At 55.9% G+C, this 24,673-nt stretch overlaps 1 protein-coding gene across 2 annotated transcripts in view; it reads right to left on the bottom strand.

Moving 5' to 3' along the window:
• The window catches only part of SLC39A11 (solute carrier family 39 member 11), a 95,212-nt gene that overhangs the window by 17,819 nt on the left and 52,720 nt on the right, over positions 1-24,673 (bottom strand). For both annotated transcript variants that reach the window (XM_086762278.1, XM_086762279.1), the window contains exons 6-7: positions 18,877-19,044; positions 2,358-2,427 (exon numbers count right to left, since the gene is read on the bottom strand). In XM_086762278.1, the coding sequence (XP_086618404.1) occupies positions 2,358-2,427; positions 18,877-19,044 (238 nt within the window). The remainder of the gene's footprint in view (positions 1-2,357; positions 2,428-18,876; positions 19,045-24,673) is intronic.

Below are 24,673 nucleotides of genomic sequence, written 5' to 3'. Positions count from 1 at the left end.
CAGCACACCCAAGCACTGGGTGGTTTAAAAGGTGAGAATCCCACCCTGCTTCCTAATCATCAGGTTTTGGTTTTTAACCAAAATCCAAAGCGTCCCCCTGACTTGGGCCATCGGCTGGGGATCTACCCCCGCGCCATTCTGCCCCCCGCGGCTCCCAGCCAGCCCTGTCTCTGCACCCCGGCCCCGCTGTGCTTTCAGACCCCAAAAGGGTCCCTGGCCACGCTCAGCCAGGCCCAAACTCCGCACCGGCACAGCCCCACGCGCACCCACCCTGCCGCGGGCAGGCAGCAGCGAGAAGCCTTCCCACTGCCGGTGCAGGAAAAGCCTCATGGGATCCCTGCAGGGGATCCGAACAGGGTGTTTGCCCTCCTCCCAAAAAGGTGGGGAGCATCGCTGCACGACACAGAAAAAGCAAAGCACGCGGGACCACGACAGACAATGGGGACAGGCAGGGACCCACTGCAGCACCCACCCTCCACCTGCTCGGCACGCAGGGGTTCACCCGCAGCCGATGGTGCAAGTCACCTTCCTCACCCGTCTCTGGGCAAACACTCTGCTTGTTTCCAAAGCCCGTGGCTCCGAAAACAGCCCTTCAGGACACTGCCCTACAGCGAGCTGGAAGGAATCCAGGCTCCTCCCAAGATCTCACCCCTCTGGAAGCAACGCGATGGGGCAGCGCGTCCCCAAAACAAGCCAGCACCCATTCACTGAGCACCAGGCAGCGAGGAAGCTCCTCCGGCTCACGTGGGCAAGTCACAGCCAGCCCTGGAAACATCCACCAGCCGCTGCCAGCATCCCCCGGCATCTGCGTCATCAGCTCGGGCTCTGAGCGCGCCGGAGCGTTCGTAAATACTTCTGTGCGATTCCAGGTTGGAAGGAGCAAAGCTCCCCCCAGCTCGGCGCTAACACGGTTAGTCACACCCAGGGGGGAGCAGAAACAGAACGGAGGAGGTAAACCGAGTCACGCAGCCGTTTCATTAAAACACTATTTCAAAATAATGGACACGAAGGGATCACCACTGTCATGTCCCCGAAGAGCCGAGGTCAGCCAAGGAGCAATTTCCCCTCTGGATGCGTCCAAAGATTTAGCGCCATTTCTCACATTAGCTCACATCCAGTTTAATTCCACTGCTATTTTTTATGTCCACATAACACAATTTGCCCAGCTAAAGTTTTACTCTTGGGTATTTTCAAACAGCTCCATGGTGGAGCAGCTACACCAAGTGATTTTTGGGCTGCCCGCAGATGACAGTGACAGATTGATGGCAATGAAGTTATTTTGTCTCCTCTCGCAGCTGACTAAATTTGCATTGGTATTTCCACGGTACAGACTCCACCTTTCATCTCACATGATTAATGCTGTTGTAAACACAGAGAAAGAACCAGCTGCTCCTGGCTTCTTAGCTTCTACTGAGCAGCTGATTAAAAAAAGTCCTTTTGTTTGAGCATCTCTAGAGCCTCTACAGACTTCATGAAGAGCCTTTTATTTCAAAACACTTATTTCAAAAGGTTAGGGAAACGCAGCGCCTAGAGCTGTGTATCCTGCTTTTCTCACCACAAACCTGGACGGTGTCCGCTGCCATCGACGCAACCCGGTGCCCGGATGGGTCCCCCACCACCCAGGGATGTAACAGGGCATGGGGCACAGCAGGTTTTGCTCGTGTCTTTCCAGGCTCCTCACGAGCACAGCTTCTGCCCGGCTAGAGAAGGGGCTGGACAAGGCTGTGGGCTCCCAAACCAGCCCCAGGGATCACCGGGCAGGGATGAGGCGGCTGGGACGTAACGGCACTTCCATCCACGAGCCGTAAGGGCCGGGCAGGCCCTCCACAGGCTGAACATGTTGCGTGTCCCCAAACCACAAAAATTACAGTGGACGAAGAGAACGTGGCATACTGTGAGCCTCGGGTGTAAAATTCAAACAGGAAAAGAAAACCATTTGGGAACAGCACATCGAGGAGCTGGGGCAGGAGGGTGCTGTTGGCGAGCCAGCCGCAAAGAGGTGCCAGCAGCTCCTCCGGAGCCAAGGTACCCACACGTGCTGCCTCTCTCCATCGGCCACCCCAGCTCCACTGATCTGCCCAGCGAGGCAGAAACACAGAACCATGGCAGAAACCAGCCATCGATGACAGAAACCCTTTTTTACATCTGACCAACACAATCACTAGGAAAATGCAACAGCACTAGGAATTCCTTCCGCTCCCCCTGCCCGCATTTGTGCTTCCAGACAAGTTTCAATCAATCGGTGCTTCTCCAACCCCTCTGGCACAGAGCAACGCGGGACGGGTGGACAACCCCCGAGAGGCAACATCGCGCACAAAACCTGACCCATGCAGAGCAGAAGCGGCGTTGTGGCTTACCTCGCGCTTTGGAAGGTCGCAGATGCGGATTTTCCAATAGCCCCGAATCCAACTCCCACCGCCAGACCCTCTGAAACAGGAAGGAAAGAACTAGTAAGGTCAAACCCTGCAGCAGCCCTGGGACTGGCCCTCCTCCTGTGCCCCAATGGAGTAAAGACTGGCTTGGGCAGGAAAGCAGGACTCTGGGCCAGGTCGTTACTTTAATCTAAGGTCACTTAATCTAGGTTCAATGCAAGAGCCTGCCACGCTGCCCCAGGACGCTTCTCCACTATGAACCCCAACCAACAGTTTCTCCAGAAGCCAACCCAGAGAAGACAGATTTCCGTATTTACGGGCGCACTGGAGGGAAGAAGAAAGCTCACCATCCTCACCAGGTGCAGCACTATTTTAGTAAGAGGCATAGCAGTGCAAACCACCAAAGTCTCTTCACAAAGGTGCAGGCTTGGCAAACCTCTCTGCAGAGAGCCGGCTCTGCAAGGCGCAGATGATTTGGTGCCACGGGAAATGGCAGAACAGCCAAACACCAGCTTCTCCTGTAAACCCCCGGAGCTGTGCTGAGCCAGGACCAGGCTCCCAGCAACACCACCTCCACGGTTTCTGGTCTCCTGGTGCCCAAATCCCAGCACAACACCTGTACAGACAAACTCCAAGACGGAAACCCAAACTCCATTAGAAAATTCCCACCTTGCAGATTATTTCAGATTAATTAATCCCGTAATCTTAGATTACAGCTATTCCCATAAACCCCAAAGGAAACCAACCAAGGAGCCTTCCCAGGCGGGTAGTGGGTGTGGGATATCCGTGATCCACCACGGCCACCTCGGAGCAGCTCCCTGGGGGTAGCTGCTCCATCCTTGTCTGCTCCCCTCCTGCCCTTTCAGAAAGTTTTCCTGCCCTCCCAGCACCAGCACAGCTCCCTGTCCCTCCCAGAAAATCTATATTTTTGGTTTATTTTCTCTGGTATCACTGCTCTCCAAGCAAGGCAGCGGGAGGGGGGAAAACATTCAAAGAACAAAAGCGACGCCGTTTGTGGAGCTGGCTGGGTTTCCCAGCCTTCAAAGGAGGCAATTAGCTCTTCCAGGCAGGGACAGCGGGACTGCTCAGATGAGCATTCAAACAGCTTGAAAATGTCACCGAGAGCGTTTACCTGCGCGCTGGAGGATAAGGTCTCAGAAGAAGAGGACCGCGTGTGTGTTTGTGGTCTTCTGGTTTTCTGGTTGCCTTGGAAACACACCGTAAAAAAGCAGCACTAACTCGGATCATCACGGTATTTGCATCCTCGAGACCGGGCTGAGCGTGGAGAACTGAAACCCTCAACACCTCAGAGCCCTGATCCACGGCTTACGCCGAGGCTCAGGATGGAGACAGGGAAAACGACAGCGGCCATCAACCCCCCGTCCAGGGTGACGGGCTAAGGAGACTCCACATTGTCCCTAAAACACCGCGACGGGGCGATAGCCCCATCTGGTGAAACAGCCATGGGAACTGAGGCACGCGGGGCACGCGCCAGAGCCGGGAGGGACCACACATGTGCGCAAAGCTCTGGTGAAAAGCTCTCACGCTGCCCCAACGCCGGGGAGATGGGCGAGCACCCAGGGGCAGGAGCAGAGCTGGGGAGAGCTGCCCCTGCGACGGCTTTGAAGGGCTCTGCTCCGCAGGTTGAGTAAACTTTGGAGGAAGATCTTCCTAAAGACTGTGCTCAGTACGGCTGTGAGGGTGGAAGGGAGCTCTGCACAAATGGGTCTGGCATCGCTCTTCTGAAAGATTTCTGTCTAAGCCAGACTTGCCCAGAGAGCAAAATTCAAAGGACAAAAGCGCTCATTTCTGTGGATAACAGATCAGCTATCACAGAGGGGGAAAAACCACAACAATTTCCCCGCTGCGAAGCAAGTCTCATCGAAGAAGAGACTCAGCAGCACAATTAATGAAAGTACAAATCGCACATAGATGGAAACAAGTTACGGGAAATTAAAATCAACAGATGGTGTGCAGTGAACTGCTGATTTGGAACGGGAGCAGAGATGGTGGAAGCTGCAGCGCAGCGGAGATGCTCATCAGCGCGGAGAGGAGGAGGGAACACGGCAGCCTCCGGCCGTGGGCTTGTCCAGGTCCCCACTTCCCACGAGAGGACACGACAGCCGGGGCAGGATGGGTGCCACCACGGATCATCCAATGGGCTGCTGACCCCAGAGCATCTCATGGGAGCTCCCGGCCAAGCCAGTCCAGTGTCCATGTGGCCCAGAAGCAGCAGGGCCCCCAGCTCATCCCGCGGTCACTGCTGAGGCTCGGGAAGCCTCTGGTCACATAGAGCAGATGTCGCGTGACACATTCAGCCCGGTGCCGTGATTTGTTTCAAATACTCTATTTTGAAAAGCCTGCCAAGATCACACAATAACTTCACCGCTTCAATAACACGGGTTCAGCCTTTCAAAGATGTCAAACCTCAAAACGGCTCCCTTTCGCAGGTAAGCCAGCAGACACCCACAGATTTACATGGAAAACAAAGAGCCCCTCTCTCTGCACACACTGGAATTATAAACAGCCCAAGGGGCTTCTTCAGGGGGGAAAAGACACAAGAAGAGAAAGGTTCATGTTTGTGTGTCAACCACGTACCGATACGCTGCTGAAGGCTCTGCAAGTGGATGGCTAGGACATCAGGTCACCGAGGATGGGCGTGGGAGAGCAGAGCTCCTCACCCACCGACGGCTCAGACACCAGCTGGAGAAACCCACAGCGATTTCTGGCACCACCGCCAGCAAAGGCAGAGGAGCACAGTCCCAGGCAAGCCTGGCGAAAGCCCCGCTGCTTGGGACGTGAAAGAGGGTGGAAAGCAGGCGTGGGTGTCCCACAGGAACCCTTTCCATGTCAGGGAGGGTTTTTCTGAGGATTTCGGTGGCTGGAGCAGTTGTCAGCCCCTCTTGAAGCCGGGGATGGAGCTGGAGGAGCCGGAGGGTCGCACAGCCCCGTGAGCCAGAGAGCTCGCGCGGTGAAGGCGCCAGGATGGGGTGTTAATCCGCCACCTCCTCGCAGAGTTGCGGGACAAAGAAAGAAAAATATGAGCAATCTCAGTCGCTGTCAAGAAAATGCTTCTATTTAACCTAAACAAAGGGATTTTGCTTCTCTTGGGCTTCCTTGGCTTTGCAATTCAAGACACTTGATCCTGATAAGGCATTACCCAGGGATCAGACTAATCCTACGCTAACTTCAGGATCAGCTACAAACCTCTCAGTCGGCAGCGCTGGTTGCATGTCTTCCTCTCTTGCTTCCTCTCCCTTTGCTCCTGGCCGTTGCTGCGTGCAGGATCAGCTCCTTCCCCGCAGCCTCAGAGGGCACGGCAGAGCAACGCGGATGGGAGGCACGGGCACAGCGGGAGAGGACCACGCGGGAGCAGGGACAGCAAGGACGGGTCTAGCGAGGATGTTGTTCTCAGCCCAAAAAGCATCTTCAGAGGGAAGGCAGCCAGCACAAATTTCAGAAAGGAGAAGCCAAGAGGGAACATGGCAGCAAGGAGGAGTCAGTGCAAAGGGAAGGGCAGTAGAAAGGGGAGCAGAGCAAACCTAGACGAGCATGGAGTCACATCAAGGCACCACGAGCAGGCAGAAGATGTGCTATGACATGATGGCCACAGCACTGAGCAGAGCAATCGAGGAGAGATTTACGCGGCGCAGGAAAAGCTGGCAGCAAGGAGGACGTCAGCCAAGGGAGCAGAGTGAGGGCCAGGCTGCTCCCAGCACACTTTGACACCTTCACGCTTGGCCTGAGGTCCTCAGTTCCCCCGGCGCTCGTCCACCGGCATTCCAGCACTGGCGAACAGAGGGGACTTGGACGCGTGTGGCGTGCTGTTACAGCTCTGGTTTTATTTTTGCTTTAATTTCACTTCAGTGCCCCATCAGCAGAGCTGCAAAACAGCACAAGATGTTCTGTCTCGTTGAGCCAGGAGGACAGTGACACCGTTCCCGTCTGCTTTAATGCACAGGAGCGTACGAATTGGCTGCGATGGGCTTTGGGATGAGGCCCAGCACTGATCCATCTCCTCCCCCTCCACTCCGCACGCTCCCACTCCACACTGGGATGTTCCTGGGGAGGCCAAGGCTCTCCAGCCCCAAGGGGACCACACAGGCTCCTGAGATGGTGCATCACCGTGGTGCTCTGGGCTACGGGAGGGTGCCTTGCCTTTGGACTAGCCCAAAAAGAAGTGTCTGCACTGCACTCCCCAGGCAACTCTTCTCCTCGGCAAGGATGAGAGGAAGGTTTGCTCAGGCAGGAGCAAGGCCTGAATGGAGCCGCGGTAGATGTGAGACGGTCCTGGGGCGCCTGGCCGTGGCTCTGCGCTGCCGGTTCCTAACCGGCCCGGATAGCAGAGTGTGGGACAAGGACAATGTACAAAATACACAAATAACTGTAAAAAGGAGATATTTACTGAGAAGATGCTTCTGCTTTGAAAGCAGAAGGCTTGGTCGTTACCAGAGATGGCTCCAGCCAGCCCAGACTCAGGTACACGTGACAGGGCTGTACGCCTTCGATGAGAGGGGAGGGAAACCCCAAACCACACAGAAGCTGGGAAGCGAAGAGGCTGGACTCACCCGGGAAGCTGCTTTGCTTTCCCTTCTCTGAAATCCAGTTTTCCCCACGTTCCCCGACCCGAAATTGCCTCCTGCCACTGCCCACGGCATTGAACGCTGTTTCTTTGCTGCCACGCGCACAGCCGGGCTCGTCCCCCCCGCGCCTCTGGCTGCAAATGCCACGCGAGCCTTAAGTTCAAAGGATCAGCTGGAAAGCAGAACGGCTGATCCCATCCCATCAAACCTCTCCCTTATCACCTACCGCCCGAGTCTGCCAGAGCTCAGCAAGTGGAAAGAACCGGGTGAAATTAAGCAGGCTGCGACTGTAAATCCTATTCAGGGCAGCTCACGCGGCCGGGCAGGGATCACAGTTCTCTGCCGCCCATCCTCCGTCTCCATCAGCCGCCAGAAAATCCCTCCTGCAAACCTAGGAGCCGAGTTTGTGGGGATCAGCAAGACCCTACTCCGTTTCTGAGCATGAAATGAGCTTCACAGCCACCACGGGAAGCCACTCGCCATCCTCGGGAGAAGGCCCGTTCACAAAAGCAACGGAAAATAAAAGCCCTTCAGATTCCGTAGAAATCCAAATAGCAGGCATCGCTCACGGGGCCTGGATAAATTACAGCAGCAAGTAAATTAACCCAGTTATTATCTTATTGTTATATGCCATAAAGAGCAAGAAAATAGGCAGTGGATAGAGAACAATATGCTCCAGGAATGCTAAAAAAAAAAAGAATCCACTAAACAAAATTCACTTTTCTCTCTAAATCCATTTGCCATCACATAGGCAGGGTTTCGGGAATAAAGAAAATGACGTCGCAGCACCCGGAGCTCGTGCCGTATCTGCCATCAGCGACACGCGGCTGTTCCGCTCGCCTGCCCTCTGCCCGCTCTGGGCTCACGCAGGAACGCGGCGGCGGGCAGAGCCGCGCGGCCAGGAGGTGACAGGCTGACCTGACAGCTCGCTCTTCTGGAACACCATCAGAGCTGTTAGGGGTTGTTTTTTTTTCCCCCCCTTCTCTTGATGCACAAGCAGATTAGGACAGCAGTGACAGGGGAACACTGACCCGCTCGTTACCCATGAGTTCATCCCACGCCTCCCGCTCTCTGAGAGGATGCGTTCGGCAGCGTGCCACCCCACAGCCCACCCATGGGTGTCTTTGCCTAAAAAATACCCTTGCAGGAGGAGGAGGAAGATCCGCGGTGACGGAAAAACAAGCGGAAGCTCACAGATCCCACAGCCTGAGCAGAAGCAGAATCTTCAGCTCGGAGGGAGGGCAAAGATGAGAGGAAAAGCGGGGTTTGTAAATAACTTCTGCCTGCAACAGAAATGCCACAGCTCGGCCTGCCGAGGACGTCAGATTTCTGGGCAGATACGGAGAGCACGGCTCAGCGGAGGTCTGCGCCTGCACAGCTTGGAAGGAAATGGAAAGAATTACGGATTTAACAGCAGTAAATGCCTTTCTTTGCGAGCAAAGGGAAGAGCCTGCGACACTGAGAATGCCCTTTGCACGAGCTAACACGCACCCAGTGCAACACAGGACCACGGGCGCCAACGTGGGTGCCAGGCCGGAGACACGCTCGCAGGGTTCGTTGCAGAAGCATCCTCTGATTAAAGGAAGCAAATACTGCTGGGACTCCTAACCGGCTGCCCGAGTCCTCCTCGGTGACGCCAAGAGTCACCACCACTACGTCTCCCTTAGCGCTTCACACCCACCCACCCACGCTCCACCTGCGAGCCGGGACCGCGCGTCCCCCGCCGGCACCTCGAGCCTGACAGCAGCGTTAACGGAGCCGTGAGTGACATTACGTCCTCCGGCGGGGACTGATGAAGCTAATTCTCCTGGGTCAGCAAATGAACACGCTTCCTTGAGGAAGGTACGAGGGATGCCAACATGTCATCAATTATTCATCCCGCTCTTTGAAGAACTGTTAAGTTCCTAGGGGGAAATCAATCTTGCTCTAATGAGGTTTGTATTTCTAGGAGAGTTTAAGCGTGCCCCTGTTGCCACTATTCAAACTCTAAGGTTTTTTTCTCCCTAAGATGAAACTCCAGTTCCCTCAAGGTAACATCATTTTGCCATTACTGCACAAGAAAGCGCAGAGATTACCTAATTTCCGTGATTCTCATGTTTCTAGGTACCCACCATTATAAGACTAGTAAGCAGGAGGTTGAAGTCATTTTAGAAAGATTTTTTTTTTTTTTTCTCCTTTTTTACCTTAGCCAAGCCATGAAGCAGCAGACCTCACTTTGCATTTGAAGCTCCGGAGGTGGCACCACCCGCACGCGCCCGCAGCAGCGCGTCCCCCCAGCTCCATGCCCGGCAAGCGGCACAAGACCAGAGGTTCTGCCATGGCGATGCGAGTGCTCTTACTTCTGATCTTCTGCTCGATGCACGCAACTCAGCCACTCTCCACATCACGTTTCTCTTCCGCGTCCATAACCTGGGTCCTTCCCAGCGAGAGCGCCTGGGTCTCCGGTACACGACTTCCCCAGAAGCAGCTGCTTCACTGGATTTCCACCTCCCCGTGCAATGCAGGAGCCCTGGGACACCACTCACCATCCACTTCGGCCCATGCAGCTGCTCCTCGGGGTGCCGGCAGCACCCTCCCTGCTCCTGGGACCTTCAAAAAAAATGCACCCGTCACCACTGCCGCGCTACTTAACGAAAACGAACCAAGCCGCGGTCTAATCTAAAAGATTGCTGCTCGTTAGAGTTTGGCTTCGGTTCAGCTCACCCAGGCGGGACGCAGCTCCCCGGGCTCGGGCAGGTTCATCGCGGTGGGAGGGACCTCGCCCTCCAAACGTGCAGGTGAAGAGGAGCAGCAGCCGATGGTGGCATGGATGGAGCCAAGGCGCGGGAGTCCCTCGAGCGTCTCGGTGTCAGAAATTGCTATTAAGCGGTGACGGCGTGGGTGACCTGAAGGCAGCCTCCAGCTGCACGTGCAAGCTGGCCGCAGAGGTCCCAGCGCCAGCAGGAGCTGTGACAAAGTCACACCAGCCAAGTGGGATTTCAGCTCGCTTTACGCCTTCCCTGCAGCCCTGCAGAAGCCAGCTAACGAGGCCAGATCACTAATTATTACCCTAACCAGAAACCCTTCCAGCAGAACACAAAGACAAAACCTAAATGATTAATTTGCAGTTTACAGTGGCATGTATTATTATTTGCGGTACGAATTATTCACTCATCCCCTCTCCTCCCCGGGGATCCTGGTGAACAAGAGCTTTTGTTTGAGGAACGCATGGCAGGACGGGGAAGCAGCCCGGTCCCCTTTCCCCTGCGGATTCGCACGCTGCAGCCCACGCAGCGCTGCCAACAGCCGGCGACAGGACAGAGAAAACAAAACCGAAGGCACCAGCTGGATTAATCTGCTCAGACAAAGCAGCCCTGGGCGAGCGTTACTCTCACGGCTGTTTGCCACCACGCGCAGACGCAGGCAGCGAGCGGGCAGAGCCGCAAAGCCCCACGGATCCCGCCCGGTGGAGCCCCACCGAAATGCTGGCTGTGGAAAAAGCACACGCTGAGCCCAAAGAAGGCAAAACATCTCAAAAGCTTCTGACGCGCCCGGGCAGCTCAACTCAAGACGCTTTGATTTCGAGAGATAAAAAACTAACGGCGCAGCTCTGCCTCCAAGTTTTCCAGGGATTCGTGGACGGGTCCCAGCAAGGTTATGCAAGAGGTGATGGAGAACAGCAGATGATGACAGGGTCGAGCCAGCCATCACCTGGAAAAGCAAACAGCCGAAATTCCCAGCTCACTGGAGCTGAACGGTTGAAAGGACACGGAGAAAGCCAAACCATATCGCTGTGTGTGACGCCATGGAGTTAAAATGGCATTAAAAAGGGATTTTAAGCCCCAACAGGCTACCAAACGCCTTATCCTAGGGGAATCCCAGGCAATTTCACAGGAGCTTTGTCTGAAAAAAGCCTCCAGAACTGGGCATCCACAGCAGTGAGCCCACCTGCGTGCGACCAGCCGAGCTGAAGGGGTCTGGTCACGTTGGAAACAAGAAGGGGACCGGTGAGCTCGCGCTGCTCGGAGCAAACCTGCTGGGACATGACACGAGGGGACTCTGGGCGACGCACAGCAACAGACACGGGGAAAAACCAGCCCAAGAGAAGCCAATGGCCTCGCTTGAGGGTTTGTGTCCATTAAACAAGGTGGAACAGGGGTAGCACGAGGCAATTCCCCTATGCCGCCTCGTGACTTGCCCCACAGGAGCCAGACCATCTACGCCCCATCCCGTTCCCTTTTCTCTCCCTCTCAAAGCACAGTGACACGGAACAAGTCATCGGTTCAATCCATCGAGCTGTGATGGCTAAACATGGGCTGGTGAGGCAGCACACGGCCGCTGCTTACTGGTTTTAAAGACTGAAAGGAACTGCCCAACACCCCAAAGCTCCTTCATCATGGAAACACTTCCCTGGAAGAAGAAAACTCTCCGAAAAGCAGGGACCAACACATGCTGGAAGTGACCCCACGCAACCCGAATCCATCACAGACATTGAATGTTTCATTTCTAACACGCAAATGATTTCTCAGGCCACTGCCCACAGATGTTTAACGCACCAGACCTGCGAGATGTCGGGGGGGTAAGGAGGAGAAGGAGCTCCCACATGCATATTTCAGCGGGCTCTCGTTCCGGCTGGTGGAAATACCGTGTTTAATTGGCTTTTGTCACCTCTGCGGCTGTTACCGCTTACAAAACACCCATCAGCAACTCAAAACGATGCCGCAGAGATAAACGCACATTATCAGTTCTCTGCTGGCTTTCCAGGTGTCTGCCTACAAATGAGTTTTTGAAATATGAGCTGCTGTTAGAAACCCCCCGACTCTCGCTCCCCCTCTCTTTAACAGTGCCAGCGTGATGGGCTGCGACAGCCTCCCAAGCTGCGGAGGAAAACTTCCAACCGTGCTCACGTTATACCCCAAATTTCACGTCCATTGGGCTGCTGTTCACGCGCTGTTTGCCGAGGCAACCCGGCCCTGACGCCTTAGCCTCCGTCTGCACAGGAGGAGCGAGGGGAGGTCCTGAGGGAGCTGAGCTGGTGGCCACGGAGCCAAAAGCGGCCCAGAGCCCGCAGCCAGGGCCCCTTCCCGTCCCCAGCAGTGATGCAGCCTTGCTCTGCAGAGGGGCACCCACACCTCGGCTGCAGGCAGAGGACAGGGAAGCGGCGACGCGCAGCATGCAAAGCCACCCAGGAGAGCCCTGTTGTTCCCACAGGAGGATTTCTTTTCAGCCTCCACCTTTACAGGGCCCAGGTTTTGCTGGTGGCATCTCACCTTGAGCAGAGGAGCGGGGCAGAACCGTCCCACGGCCGCTGAGAGCATCACCCACGGCTGGGGCTGCCACCCACATCCTTCGCCCCGTGCCGGCGCCTCGCCCGGCCACCTCCCCGCGCTCTCCACCCCCTCGCACAGAAGCTTAATGACTTTGAGCAAGTCACTTCAATCTGTCGAAGCGCCTAATAGATGAAAATGTCAAAATATGTACTGCTGAGGTGACAACTAATGGGAGGTTTCATGAAAGGTTAAAGCAACTGCGTGCGCACGGCCACACTCCTCCTGCTCCCGCATGAGTCACCGCCGTGCGAAACGCCCAGCTCTGCCCTCACGGCCGCATCCGAGCTGACTTGTCTCCTCTCCCCCCGGCCGCTGGCAGGGCCATCACGTCGCAGCACCATCGCAAACAGCAGCCGCTCCATCCCTGACGCATCCGTGCCCGGAGGGTCCCTCTGGAAATCAAATCGGAGATGCGATGGGCAGCAGCCTCGGAAAACCACCTCCCAGGCTGGTTTTTCTCCCCAGAGCAGAGAACACTGAAAAATTCACGACTGTTCAAACATCTTTCCATCCGTCTGAGTCACGAGCGTAGGCTGGGCTGGTCTCGGGGCCAGCGCTCTCCTCGGCTCCCCTTGACCCTCTGCAGCACTTGAACCCCACCGAGCTGCTGCACGTGCTCACCACACGTGCAGACACCTTCCCTCACCAGCACCTTCCTTCTCAGCCTCTTCTGAAATGTGAGCTGCAGAGAAATCTTCGCCTCCTTTTTCTTACTAAACCAATACCTTTCAGCAGAAACCAAAGGTGCCCAAGAAGGACCATGAAGAGCGATGCAGCCAGCAGAAGGGACGGGGGAAGGAGGTTTCAGGAAGAGGCATCACAGAGACGAGACACGGATTAATTGGCGCCGCTGAACGGCTCCCGTTCTCACGCTCTGCCGAACCCCCGTGGGTACCAAATGCATATTAAAGTCAACAACTGTAAAACAGTCTCAATTTCAACAGAGCAACAAAAAAACCTCGTTGTTCAAAATGAACGTTGCCAATCTGTAACAGCTCTCTGAGAATATTCATATAAATAATCGCTTTTCTGTATAATTGAGATGCAATATCACACTCGTTGCTCCAGCCTTCTCTCGGGAGGCTGAGTGCATGGAAGCGCCTGTCCCAGGAGAGCAAATCCAATCAGTTTTTGCTAATGACAAAGTAACCGGCCTGGAAATCCCCCGCTCCCACAGAACACCAGTCTGAGAGCACGGCACACCACCTCTGCGCTGCAGCCAGCCGCAAAGCCCGCTCTGCGCACCCTCCTCTTCGTCCACGGGCGATCGCTTCGCATCCTCAAACTCGCCGTCACCTGAGGAGCAGCTCCACCACAAACCACCCCATGGCGCAGGTACAAACCTCACGGTGGGAACAGATCCTTTTGCTTTGGACACGTCTCCACCAGCTAACGATGAAGCAGCTCATCACACACCTACAGCCCCCAGTACCAGAGCTGGTGCCGGCAGACGTGCGGGCCAGTCAAGGAGCGACAGATGGGACTCAATCACTGCCCACAACAGGGGACTGGGCCAAGGGGGTGACAACGCTGGGGTCCCCACCAGCTGTCTCCCCCCGCGGACCCCAGCCGGTGCTGCGGGGTGACGGCAGCTCAGGGATTCAGCTCCCATTTTGCGCTGCGAGCTGCCGGCACGGCAGGCGGGATCGCCCGCGCCCACCAGCCACCGACCAGAACCAAAACCCGCCGTCGGCTCCTCTCTCCCAGACAGTCGTAAAGCAGGAGACGCATAAAAGGGCACTAAAACTGGTTAAAGCTGTAAGAAGCCATAAAGAAAAGCAAGCAATGCGGGCAGTCCTTGCTCCAGGGGCCGTCCCCAGCCAAACCCCACCGTGCGAGGGCGGCAGGCAGGTCCCACGCTGGCTGGCCCGGCGGCACTCGGCCGAACCGTTCCCCTTCCCAGGTGAAGCTGCGAACAAGCACGTTTCAAATCAGTTTGACATTCAGCATGCTTTGGTGCACGCTTCCCTTCTCCCCTCGTTTCCCTGGGACAAACCACAGCGGCGGCATCACTCGCTGCCAGGCTCTGCGCCTTCCTTAGGGCTGGAGAGGTGACACAGAGCTGCCATGGGGACGGCAGGAGGTGCCTGGCCGAAACCCAACGCCAGGAACCGCCACCCTCCGTAAAGGACTCGGTCGTGCCTTGACGATGCCACCCTCCTCCTCACAGCACCTCTGCTGCCGAGGGTGAATTTGTTCCATACTTGGCTCATGCACTCTCTCCTGCTCCTTGCTTTGTTCCTTCTCCTTAAGAAAAAAAAAATAAATAAATTCCAGCTTGTTAATGGGTTTCTGGCAATGGGGAGTGGAGAGAAAGCCTCAGGTGGAACCACACAAGATCTGGGGGACGAGCAGGGGACGTCAGTGCCACCTCACACCACGACCCTGAGGCTCCGTGCACGCCGAGGTGCCGCTGCCGCATCCCATTTGCTGCCTCCCAGACACCTCCGCTTAACAGCGACACTTGAGGCAGAAACAGCACAGAAATCGAAGCGGGGAGCAAACGCAGAGCAATAGCACTGAATATGGAAGAGCAAGATGTTTCCTTGCAGGAAGGAAAGGGCTGGAGCAAAGAGGACGACTCCGGCTCCGCACGCAGCTCCCGGGGACGGGCTCACAGCGTGTGCCGGGCGGGGTCTGGGGCTGCCCCGCTCTGCCCACCGCATCGCAAAGAAAAAGGAAAATTCAGGTTTCCTTGGCAACGTTAGGGAGCTGGAAGCATCACCTCCTGCCTGCCAGCAACTGGCCCTGGCATCAGCCTCGCCGGGAAGAAGCGGCAGGGCACGCCGGCTGGGATGCTCCTCGGGGTGATGGAGGGATGGGGCACCCAGCCAGGTCCCTGCCATCAGCTGAGTGCTTTTTTGGTCCTGTCCCCCATCCCACCTGCAGCAGTACGAGCACCGGGGGCAGGGATGTAGGCTCCTGCAGCATCTCTCTGCCACAGGACCCCCTGATCTCACGCAGCAGGGACACCGCAGACCACCGCAGCGCGGCTCAGACCCCTGCGGGAGGACCCACGGCCCCCTGGGCTCCATCCCACCGTGCTCTCCTCCTCCCTAATGACCGGGCACAAAGAGAAAGGCGGTCCAGCTCACACCTCGCTAATTGTTATTTGCGATACACCAGTAACACTTTAATTAATCTGAAATCGTCAGCATACCAGCCACCCAAGGTACAAAGATAAAGCAGAATAAACAGGGCTTGATTAAATACATAATTAATGTTACGCTACACTAGCATATATGAATATTAATTAGCAGGAATAGTCTGCAGTTTGGCATCTCCTGTCATTATCAATTTATTCTTTACGTTGCCAGCCCCGGCTTTAGAACAAATGAACAAACCTTCCGCTTGCCGGCGGAGCCCACCGAACACAAGCCGAGCGCGAGAGGCTGGTCTCTACACTCAATTATCTCACCCGCGCATTAACCGCCTTCCAGCACGTTTGCTTGAAGCCAGAGATAGGTGCGTTGCCAAGGCCCAAACACGTTCATCCCTAAACGGGGCTCAAAGTAAATAAAACCATTCTCTGCTGGCAGTAAAACGGGGAGCCCGTTCCTCGCTGGCGGAGTAGGAAAACAGGGCCAGAGCTGGTGCTTACAAGGGTTTTAACCCCCGGACGCACTGACTTGGTAGAGTTCGGGCTCAGAGGTGGAACACTGCAGGTTTCGGAGGAGCAAGACCCCCTCCAGGCCATCAGAGGCACACGGACAGAGCAGAGACCCAGCAAGGCGAGCGCGGACAGGAGCGGTCCCATCTGGCTGCACCCTCCTTGCTGCAGCAACCCCAGCATCGCACCCCCTCGAGGGACGGGCTTTATGAAGTCAAGAGTAGGACAGAAAACCCTTGGGAACCACCCAGACAGCCTCCGGCACCAGGCTCCAAAGTTCTTGGGAACACCTGGACAGCCTCCGATGCCAGGCTCCCCGCAAGCCCACTGGGTTCGCAGGGAAGCGGAGCGAGCACCAGACGCGGCACCAGAGCCACGTGCTCCTGCCGACGCCAGCGCCGAGCGATTCCGCGTGCCCAGGGTCCGGGCGAGCCAGCGGCCCGCGTCTGGCAGCCGCACCGAGGCACCGAGCATCCCCGATTCCTCAGCTTGGCACCTCCCGCCCCTCCCCAGCCCCACGCGCTCGCCGAGGTGTCATTACGCTGCGGGAGGCCGCGCTAATTATAGCGTCAGCCTTTCCGCTCGCAGGGGCGATAATTGAGGCAGAGCATTACAGTGTTTCCAAACCCCGAGCCGCAGCAGATCGGAGAAGTGCCACCGGCGCTGCCCAGACCTCGCTGGGAAAGCAAAAGGACTTCGGCGAAAGCCGAGCTGAGCCCCATCCCGCTGCCCACCGAGAGGCTGGGCCAGCATCTGCTTCTTCACGCAAGAAAGACCAGAGACCCTGGCAATGAACTGCACGGGCCACAAGCTCCCGTTTCAAGCACAATCTGAATTGTTTACTGGGGTGAAACCAGTGCTGGAATCCCAGGACCTGCAGACGGGGCTCTGGGGAGCAGGGAGGCAGATGCAGCTCAAGTCCAGCATCTGCGACTTGAAACCTCTGGGTGACTTTGGGCAAACCCTCTTGGAATGAGGACGTTGGTACGGGGCTTTGCCATCGCTGAGCGGCCCCACCGAGCACCAACAGCCACCCACCCAGCCCCACCGCAGGAGTGGGGCTCTGGGGACAGGCTTGGCAGGGACAGGCACCTTGCCACGACCCAGAGACCTTCGTGGAGCCGAGCCAAGCCTCCGGGCAGGGTTTGAGCGGCAGAGCCGTCCGCAGGCCGCCGCTCGGGATGTTAAACTTTACTACTGTGACCTTTAAGAGACAAGAGATAATTTCTGAGCCCCCGTCACCGTCCAAAAGTGACTCTGTGCTCTCGCAGAGGCAATGAAAGGCTGGACTGGCGTCTCCGCAGCAGCCAGGGCCGTGCTGCCATTAACCTATTGCTATGGGTGACGCTTTGTTCTCTGCTCTACCAAAGTTGCTTTTTTTTTTTTTCCCCAGTGACAGAGCCAGGAATCCCCAGCCGACATGGCCAGAAGCAGCGAGACGCACACACCGCTCAGCTCTTCACCCCGGGCTCCCTGACACTTCGTTTGAAGGATGAAATCCAATTACGGCTCGCCCGGTGCAAACACTTCCCCTTTTTGTGTGTGTGTACAGCTAATTGAATGCTCCCTGCTCGCCCTGTCTGCCAGGCACCTGCCTCCCCAGGCAATACATGGAGCTGAACTAAGGCGTCTGAGTTATCTACATATAATAAGAAAAAGAAAAAAAAAAAAAAAAAAAAAAAGAAAAAGAATGAAAAGGTGCAATGAAGTATTACCCTGCACGCTCTCATCAGGGTAACGACAGCCTGGCCAGGTGGGCACCCCGAGCTGCGGGACCAGGAGCACCCAGGGGTGCTGGGAACCGATGGCGAACGAAGCAATTAGTGCCCGGAGACAAGGAGGCAGCAGCAAGGCTGGGAGGGACAGCAGGTCACAAACGCCTGAGGAGAACGCCCACGCACATCCCGACTCCAGCATCGAGGCAGCCCTCTATGCGACTGCTTTGGTTTTTTTTCCGGCCATTCGATCCTGAGGTGCCCTTGCAGGGGGGAAATAGAGAATCTGTGGCTACCACAGCGGAGCCTTCCCACACGGGAAGCCTGTCCAGTGACGGAATTTCAGACGGATGCCCTGGCATTGGCTGACAATAGCTGCCGCCTCGCCAACAAGCCACGCGTGCATGCCAGCTCGGAAACCACAGCTCTTCCAACGGCATTCGGCGTTTTTCCCCAAGTTTACAGATCCAAGTTATGCAGAAAAGCCTTTTCCTGTTCCCCTGGACCCCCCACCCAGGCTACAGCCCCAGACAGGCAGAGACTCCGCTGGGAAGGGAGAAAGAAAAGGGGAGGGGAAGGAGAAGAGGAGGAGGAGGGAGGGTAAAGAAAACCAGGAAAGCCAGCGTTTGAAAAGGTTCCCTTACAGTCCTTCCAACACCACCAAGAATTGCAAAGCAGCTGAGCATCCTCAGCTGTTACAAGCTTCTCTCTTTTTTTATTCCCTCTTTTTCTGCAGTCTCAAAGCCCAGCCCTTGGCAGGATCCAGCCCTCCAAGACCTGGGGCTCTACTGTTTTCCATCCATTGGCAAACTCCGTCCCTTGAACAAGAAAAACCCAATTGTACGAGCTCCCACAGAGAAGCAGCGCCTTAGAACACATCTCTCGCTGGTACACAGACCAGAAGAGAAATCGAGATACCAGAATTTGTCATCTTTACAGTGTCACCTTTCTCAATACACTCTCAGAGGTACAATTTTCACCCACAACAGGCTGGCAAGAGCGAGCGAGGCCGCAGATGCTCAGGACGTAGCAGCGAGCCCGCAGGCTCCCCCCGAGCCCCAACCTCACAGGGGGTTGCGCTTCCAAAACCTTCGGTGGTTCACAGCCCTACCCAGAGAGCGAGATTTGACGTGACAGACCTCGGCAAAAGGCACCAGGCCCCCGCTCGGCGAGTGCCATCTGCGAGCAGCAAGGAAAAAGAAGGGAGAGAAGGCAGCAGCACGGAGCGATCCTCCCGGGACAGCACTGGGAAGAGGCCGCCCCTGAGCCAGGATGGAGCGGACTTACCTGGGACGTTGTGGATGGTGATAGCGAGGATCATCAGCATAATGCGCCTCCAGCTGCTGCTGCCGGCTGTGGGGGCGTCCCTGGCCGCGGGGAACGTCGGGGGGCTCTCTGGCAGGCTGGCCCCGGCGCCTTTCCTCCTCTGGTAGGGCTCCCCGTTCTCACCTTTGTCTGGGGGGACAAAAAACAGCCGGGTGAGCCAAGAGGGTGACAGACAGACAGCTGGGCATCTCCTGCCGCCCCTCCCAGAAGGAAAAAGCAGAGAGAAGGAAAAGCACCGACCGAAGCAGGGATGAAGGTGTGTGCGTTGGCCCCCCTTCCCCTTCGTTTCAGGTTCCCACTCAGACCACAGAGCCCCCTGGCCAGGGAGACCCTGAGGTGAAGCACAAGTTCATCCTGTGCCTCCTCTTCCTCCAGGGACCCGCTCCCAGCCCCGCACGGCTCCTCAGCATCACCTCAGGCCCACACCCCGCTGCAAACCTGAAGTCCCCATCTGGCGGGGCCGAGCTCTGGGGCCGGCGGCTGACGAGGGTGACGAGGACAGAGCTGCCGGGCAGCAACCACAGGAACCCACGGTGAGATTGTCCACCGCCCCAACCTCAAACCTGGCGTCGCCCACCCCCCAACCCCAAACCTGGCAGGGCTGCAGCTCCACTGCCTTGGCTGACGAAGGAAAACCCCGCACCGCTTCATTTCACTCTGGTCACGAAACGAGCGCACTGAGCCGTACGTGTAGCAACTATTTGTTCCACTACCAAAAGATTTGCCACTGCCATTTGCCAAGACATTGTGGGATAATCCTGGGACCTCTTGGACCTCTGATCCCAGCAGGACCATTACTATCAGCTCTATTTCAACCAGTCATTTAAAACCATGCCACTAAAACCCAGAACGAGCAGCAGGCAGCACCGTAACAAAGCCAACGCGCACCAAGACCTTCACTGCTCACTCGCCAGCGTGAAAAGGTGAAGTCAAGAACGAGGAGCAACAGATTCCTCAGCCTCACACACCAGTAGCTCTGGCTTCATATTGAAGATGTGACATTCAGACAATTTAATTGTCTCCCCCTGGATTTATGTAATTCTCTCACCTGTCCCTTGACCCACCTGCTCCCAGATTTGTTTTCAGACACGGTGTAAAGGAGTCTGAAACCGTTCTGACGGAATGCCAACGGCTTCCCCTGCCGTTCGGAGGCAGGACGATGCCCGACCGCCGCGTGGCACGCTGCACGGTGCGCGGTCTCAGCGCCAATTAAGAACCTCAGCCTAAGGGGACTCGTGCAAATCGACACACAGAGTCACCTTGGGAAAGCAGGGGTGTCAGCAGCACGCTGCACCCGGCCGTCTGTAACACAAAAACAGACACGTAAAGGCATCCCAGAACGGCCCTCAACACCACAGAAAATAAACACAAGAATTTCGTGTATTTCGGTACCAAAAAACAAGGCAAAGACTAAAACCCCACTTAACAGCAGCGGGACCAGGCGGCTCTCGGCAGATTCCCTCCTGCCACCTCCCGTGCAGGAGCATCCCCGCGCGGCGTCACCAGGGCTCAAGCCCCCACGCCCGCGACTCCCGCGCTTTCCCCCAAAGGCCATCGCCGCTGCCGCTCTGCGCAGAGAGCGAGATGCTGTGTGGATAAATATTGTCATTAGCCATACGGAGCCAGACACTTTCTGTCCCCCAGTCCTAGCCCAGTCAATAACGCGCAGCAACATTTGATGGCAGAGCTTCATTCCAGCCTGCAGGGACAAAGATAAATATTTTTTTTAAGCAACAGCAAGGACAACCAGATCCAGCGGAGCAGTTTGTCCAACTCCACAGGAACGCTGGCGCAGGAGACCCCTGGCAAGGGGTAGCCACGGCTAAAGCCACTTAGAGATGAAATTCCCTTCTGCCAGACCACTGGATTACTTTAATTGCTTGGCGCACATCCCCTGGCCCCACGAGCAGCGTTATCCTCAGCTGACCCGGCCCCGGCCACCGACGCTGACCCATGGATCTGCACCCGGCAGCCCCACCACCACAGCGCAACGGGCACGGGTTTGTACCACGGCACCGTCCCCGTGCTGTCCCCGGGCTCCCGGTGTCGCTCGCGCTGCAGGAGCATCCACACGAAAAACCAGGGTGACGCCAGGATGCAGAGAGGGGCGGACTCCCCCTCTAAGGTCAAGGGCTTTCCAGGAAGGAGAAAAATGGTTTAGGCAACGTTTAGAGAAGAGCACTCACATTCCAGTGACAAAACACCAGCATTTCTCCCTTCATAAAAAGCAACAAGCAGCGAACAAAAGCACAGGCGACAGCAACGCCACGCCAGCCCAGCAGCAGAGGCACTGGGGGGGGTTTTGCGAGGCACAAATGCAGGATGGGTGCTGAAAGCGGAGGTTGCGGTGGCTGCTGGGGAAGCTTTGCATTTTGCACATTTCGGGTGTCTGCTGGGAGAACGCAGGGAAAATGCAGAATGCGATATCAGCGACTCAGTTTTTCTTACATCAGGCCAAAGCCGCCTGCCGACAGCGCCGTCGCACCTCCACCGCGCTCTCGTCTCTCACGGCGCCCGCTCAGAGCGGCATCACTGACGCCAGGCAGGCTGCTCCTTCGCTGGCAATTGTCTTCCGTTTTTAAGTTTTCGCTCGTCTTGTTGTGGCCTGGTCCAGTCCATCCTTAGCATTGCTGACTAAGACTGCGCTTAAAACCAAACCCAGCTGTTCGACTCAAGAGAAGCACGTGCCATCCAAGCAGGAACAAGCCTGTGTCCAACACATTTTCCTCTGCAGTCTTACATCTTCCCTTACCTCCTTCTCACCTACCCCAGCTCTACCCTGGGACCAGGCTCAGGCTGAAGGCTGCCTCCTCCTCCTCGGGACCGATCCAGCCTCTCCTTCCAGCCGCGGCAGCGCACATAACCACACGCCGAGTCAAGGAGCCATTCGTCATCCCAGGTCGCTGCTCCGGCCAAGGCCCTGACCACATCATCCTCCTCTTCTCTGGGATCAACCAAACAAAATGAGCTTCTCCGGTCCCACAGGGGGACAGCGCTCACTGCTCACGGGTGCTTGCGTGCAACGCAAAAGGGGAAAATGAAAAACCTGTTCAATCCCTTGCTGGTCCACAGAGGACTTCAGCTATTTCCCAAAAGGACTGAAAGTCACAGCACGGCTCCAGAGATGGGCACAACGCGATGCGAGGGCAGGGAACCTGGCCAGGGGGCTCTGCCCTCAGATAGGACCCTGTGGTCTGTCTGACACTGCGCTCCCTAAAGCAAATCCTGGGATTCACTTTATCAGGGAAGATGTGATCACCACAGCGTGGCTGATGTCCACATGCCCCCGCGCAGGGGATGGGCACGGGAGGCAGGACCCCCTCACCCACAGCCACGGGTGGAAACCCCAGCTGTCTCCGTTCCCCTCCCCACGGCTCAGGCAGAACGAGCCAGGAAATCAAAGCCTCCCAGCTGCTTTTCTTTGGCACTTGGCAGAACCAATAAACCAAATGTCATCAGCGCTTCCAAAAATCAGGATCTGAACAAAACAACTCTGCCTTGGCACCCGGCCCTCCGCTATTACCTCTCCCTTTTGGCTGTTCCCAGGGAATCGCAGCCTCCCCGCAGGAGGTGGAAAGGAGGGGACCTCCCGCAGCAGCGCGATGCCCAGGATCGCTCGCCGTCCCCTCGGGGACACAGCGGAGCCCCCAGGAAGGGAAGAGCCGCCTCCTGCTCCAGCTTGGTCCAGCTGTCCAAACCAATCCCGATGCCCTCACACACAAACTCCCAGTGCTGGGAGCTGCTGGTTTACTGGGCTTTCCATTGCCTTACTCCAGTCGTACTTTCTCCTTATTTCTCTTGTCCCTGGATTTGATGGGTTCACTGCAAAACTGCGCTGTCCCTCAGGACTCCTGCAGCAAGGCTTTTGCTGGCGTTTAAACATCAAAGCAAAGCCTTCTCAGATCCCTCTTCCAGGCCTTGATCTCAGCTCCCCCGACTCCTGTTTGTAGGTGAATTTTCATTGAGAAAAAGCCTGGCCACGAGCAAAGGGAAAGCCCTGGAGAAGAGCTATGAACGCCGCAGAGGGACCCAGCTGCCCGTACCTGTGGAAACCAGATGCCTGAGAGCACCAGACGCCAACATCCCACCCAGCTCGCAGGCATGCGGCTTCCCCGGCTCCGTGGAGGAGCAGAGCAAGGGAGGTAACAGCCAACGTCCATCTCCTCGTGTCACACAACCGGGGACGTTTCAGCTCTTCCCATTCCGTGGAGAATCACCATGGCATTTTGGCAGCGCTCTCTCCCCATTATCAAATTTCCAGTAAAGATCCGTTTTCATGGCTCTCACCAACGAAAGCAAATGTCTGGGCCAGCTCCGTTGCTTAACGTCAGCCTGCCACCTGCTATTAAACACAGTTATTATACAATCATTTGTTTTACTTACAAGCAGTCTGCTGGTACTATTGAAAAAACTTTTGATGAAAATTAGAATTTTTACTGGCACATTTGAAGCTGTAAAACGGGAGACTACCCCAGCGCCTGGCCCATTCGCCGCGGCAGAACCTCAGACAACGAAAAAAGGCACTGAGGAAGCACCAGGAGCCTGCCCCGTCCTTGCACCCGCGTCACACCCATAAGGACCACGAAACCATCAGCGAGCTCATTCCCATTGCCCGCTTTTTGCCAAAACAGCCCAAAACGGTTGCACTTGGCTGCAATATCGGCCCTCGCTTGGCCACGCGCCTCAGCGGCCAGCGGTGACAAAGGACGAGGCAGGGATGTCACCGTGTCCGCGGGGGTGAGGAGCTCTGGTCCCACCAGCCGCAAACAGGGAAAAGCTGTGGGAAATAAAGAGAATCGGTGCAGGTTTTGTAAGGGAAGCACAGAGGGTGGTTTAGATGGACAATTTGAACACAAAATTGCCTCTCCTACAAATTGCCACTGCATTAGCGGAGGATAAAGGCAGCAACGCCAACACCAGGGAGACAACCCCAGCGCAATTTTCCCAGTAGGGTCACACACCACAGCACGCCTACACACCAGACGTGGGTCAAGCAATGTGTTTGGCTTCCAGTTTCTGCGAGGGAAGGAAGAAAAAAAAAAAAAAAAAAGATAATTACAACAGAGTGATGATACCAGCTCATGGTGTCGGACACAGCACGGGAGGGGACTTGTGCGGCTGTCAGACAAAACGCAGCACCCAAAGTGCTCCCAGCTTGAAATGCTCCATCTTGCGCAGGCTGAGGGGAACAAAACAATAATTATGGCTAAACACAGGCTTGGCTGGAAACCAGCAAACCCTCAATGGCAAATTGAAGTAGCGATAAGAGCAGGACAAGGGGTGGTTTGTAAAGAATAGCCGACACAATCAGACAGGGGCACTCGCTGCCAAGACAATTATGTGGCAAATAATTATCTGTGCCACATACATTATTTTAAATCTTGTTCACAAAAAGTCCTGTATATATTCTACTCAATTTATCATTATTGAATTTCTTAGTAAAGCTGCAGGGCAAAGATTCTGCCAAAAGTTTAATTACGTATGTGCAGCCTGCTGCATTTTTCATATCCTCTGCAGCCAGCACTGGAAAAAGATAAATGGCTTGGAGTACGGCTTAAACTGCTGGTGAAATATAAAAACCAACTGGCTTCTTATCAGCATGTGAAATGGCTTTTTATTTTTGATTATTTCTTAATGAAAACTGTTTGCATTAGCCCTGAGCTCAGCTTTATTGCACTCGCGAGCAGTGCACAAACAGACGAACGCGCTATTTACTCTCTGCGCTCAGAAAAACCCCTCTTCACTGCAGCACTTCAGC

This window comes from Chlamydotis macqueenii, chromosome 18, assembly GCF_036417535.1.
Source record: "Chlamydotis macqueenii isolate bChlMac1 chromosome 18, bChlMac1.mat, whole genome shotgun sequence".
In the NCBI taxonomy this organism is placed as follows: Eukaryota; Metazoa; Chordata; class Aves; order Otidiformes; family Otididae; genus Chlamydotis; species Chlamydotis macqueenii.
Note: the sequence above shows the minus strand (reverse complement) of the source record. Positions and strands in the feature narration are given on the sequence as shown.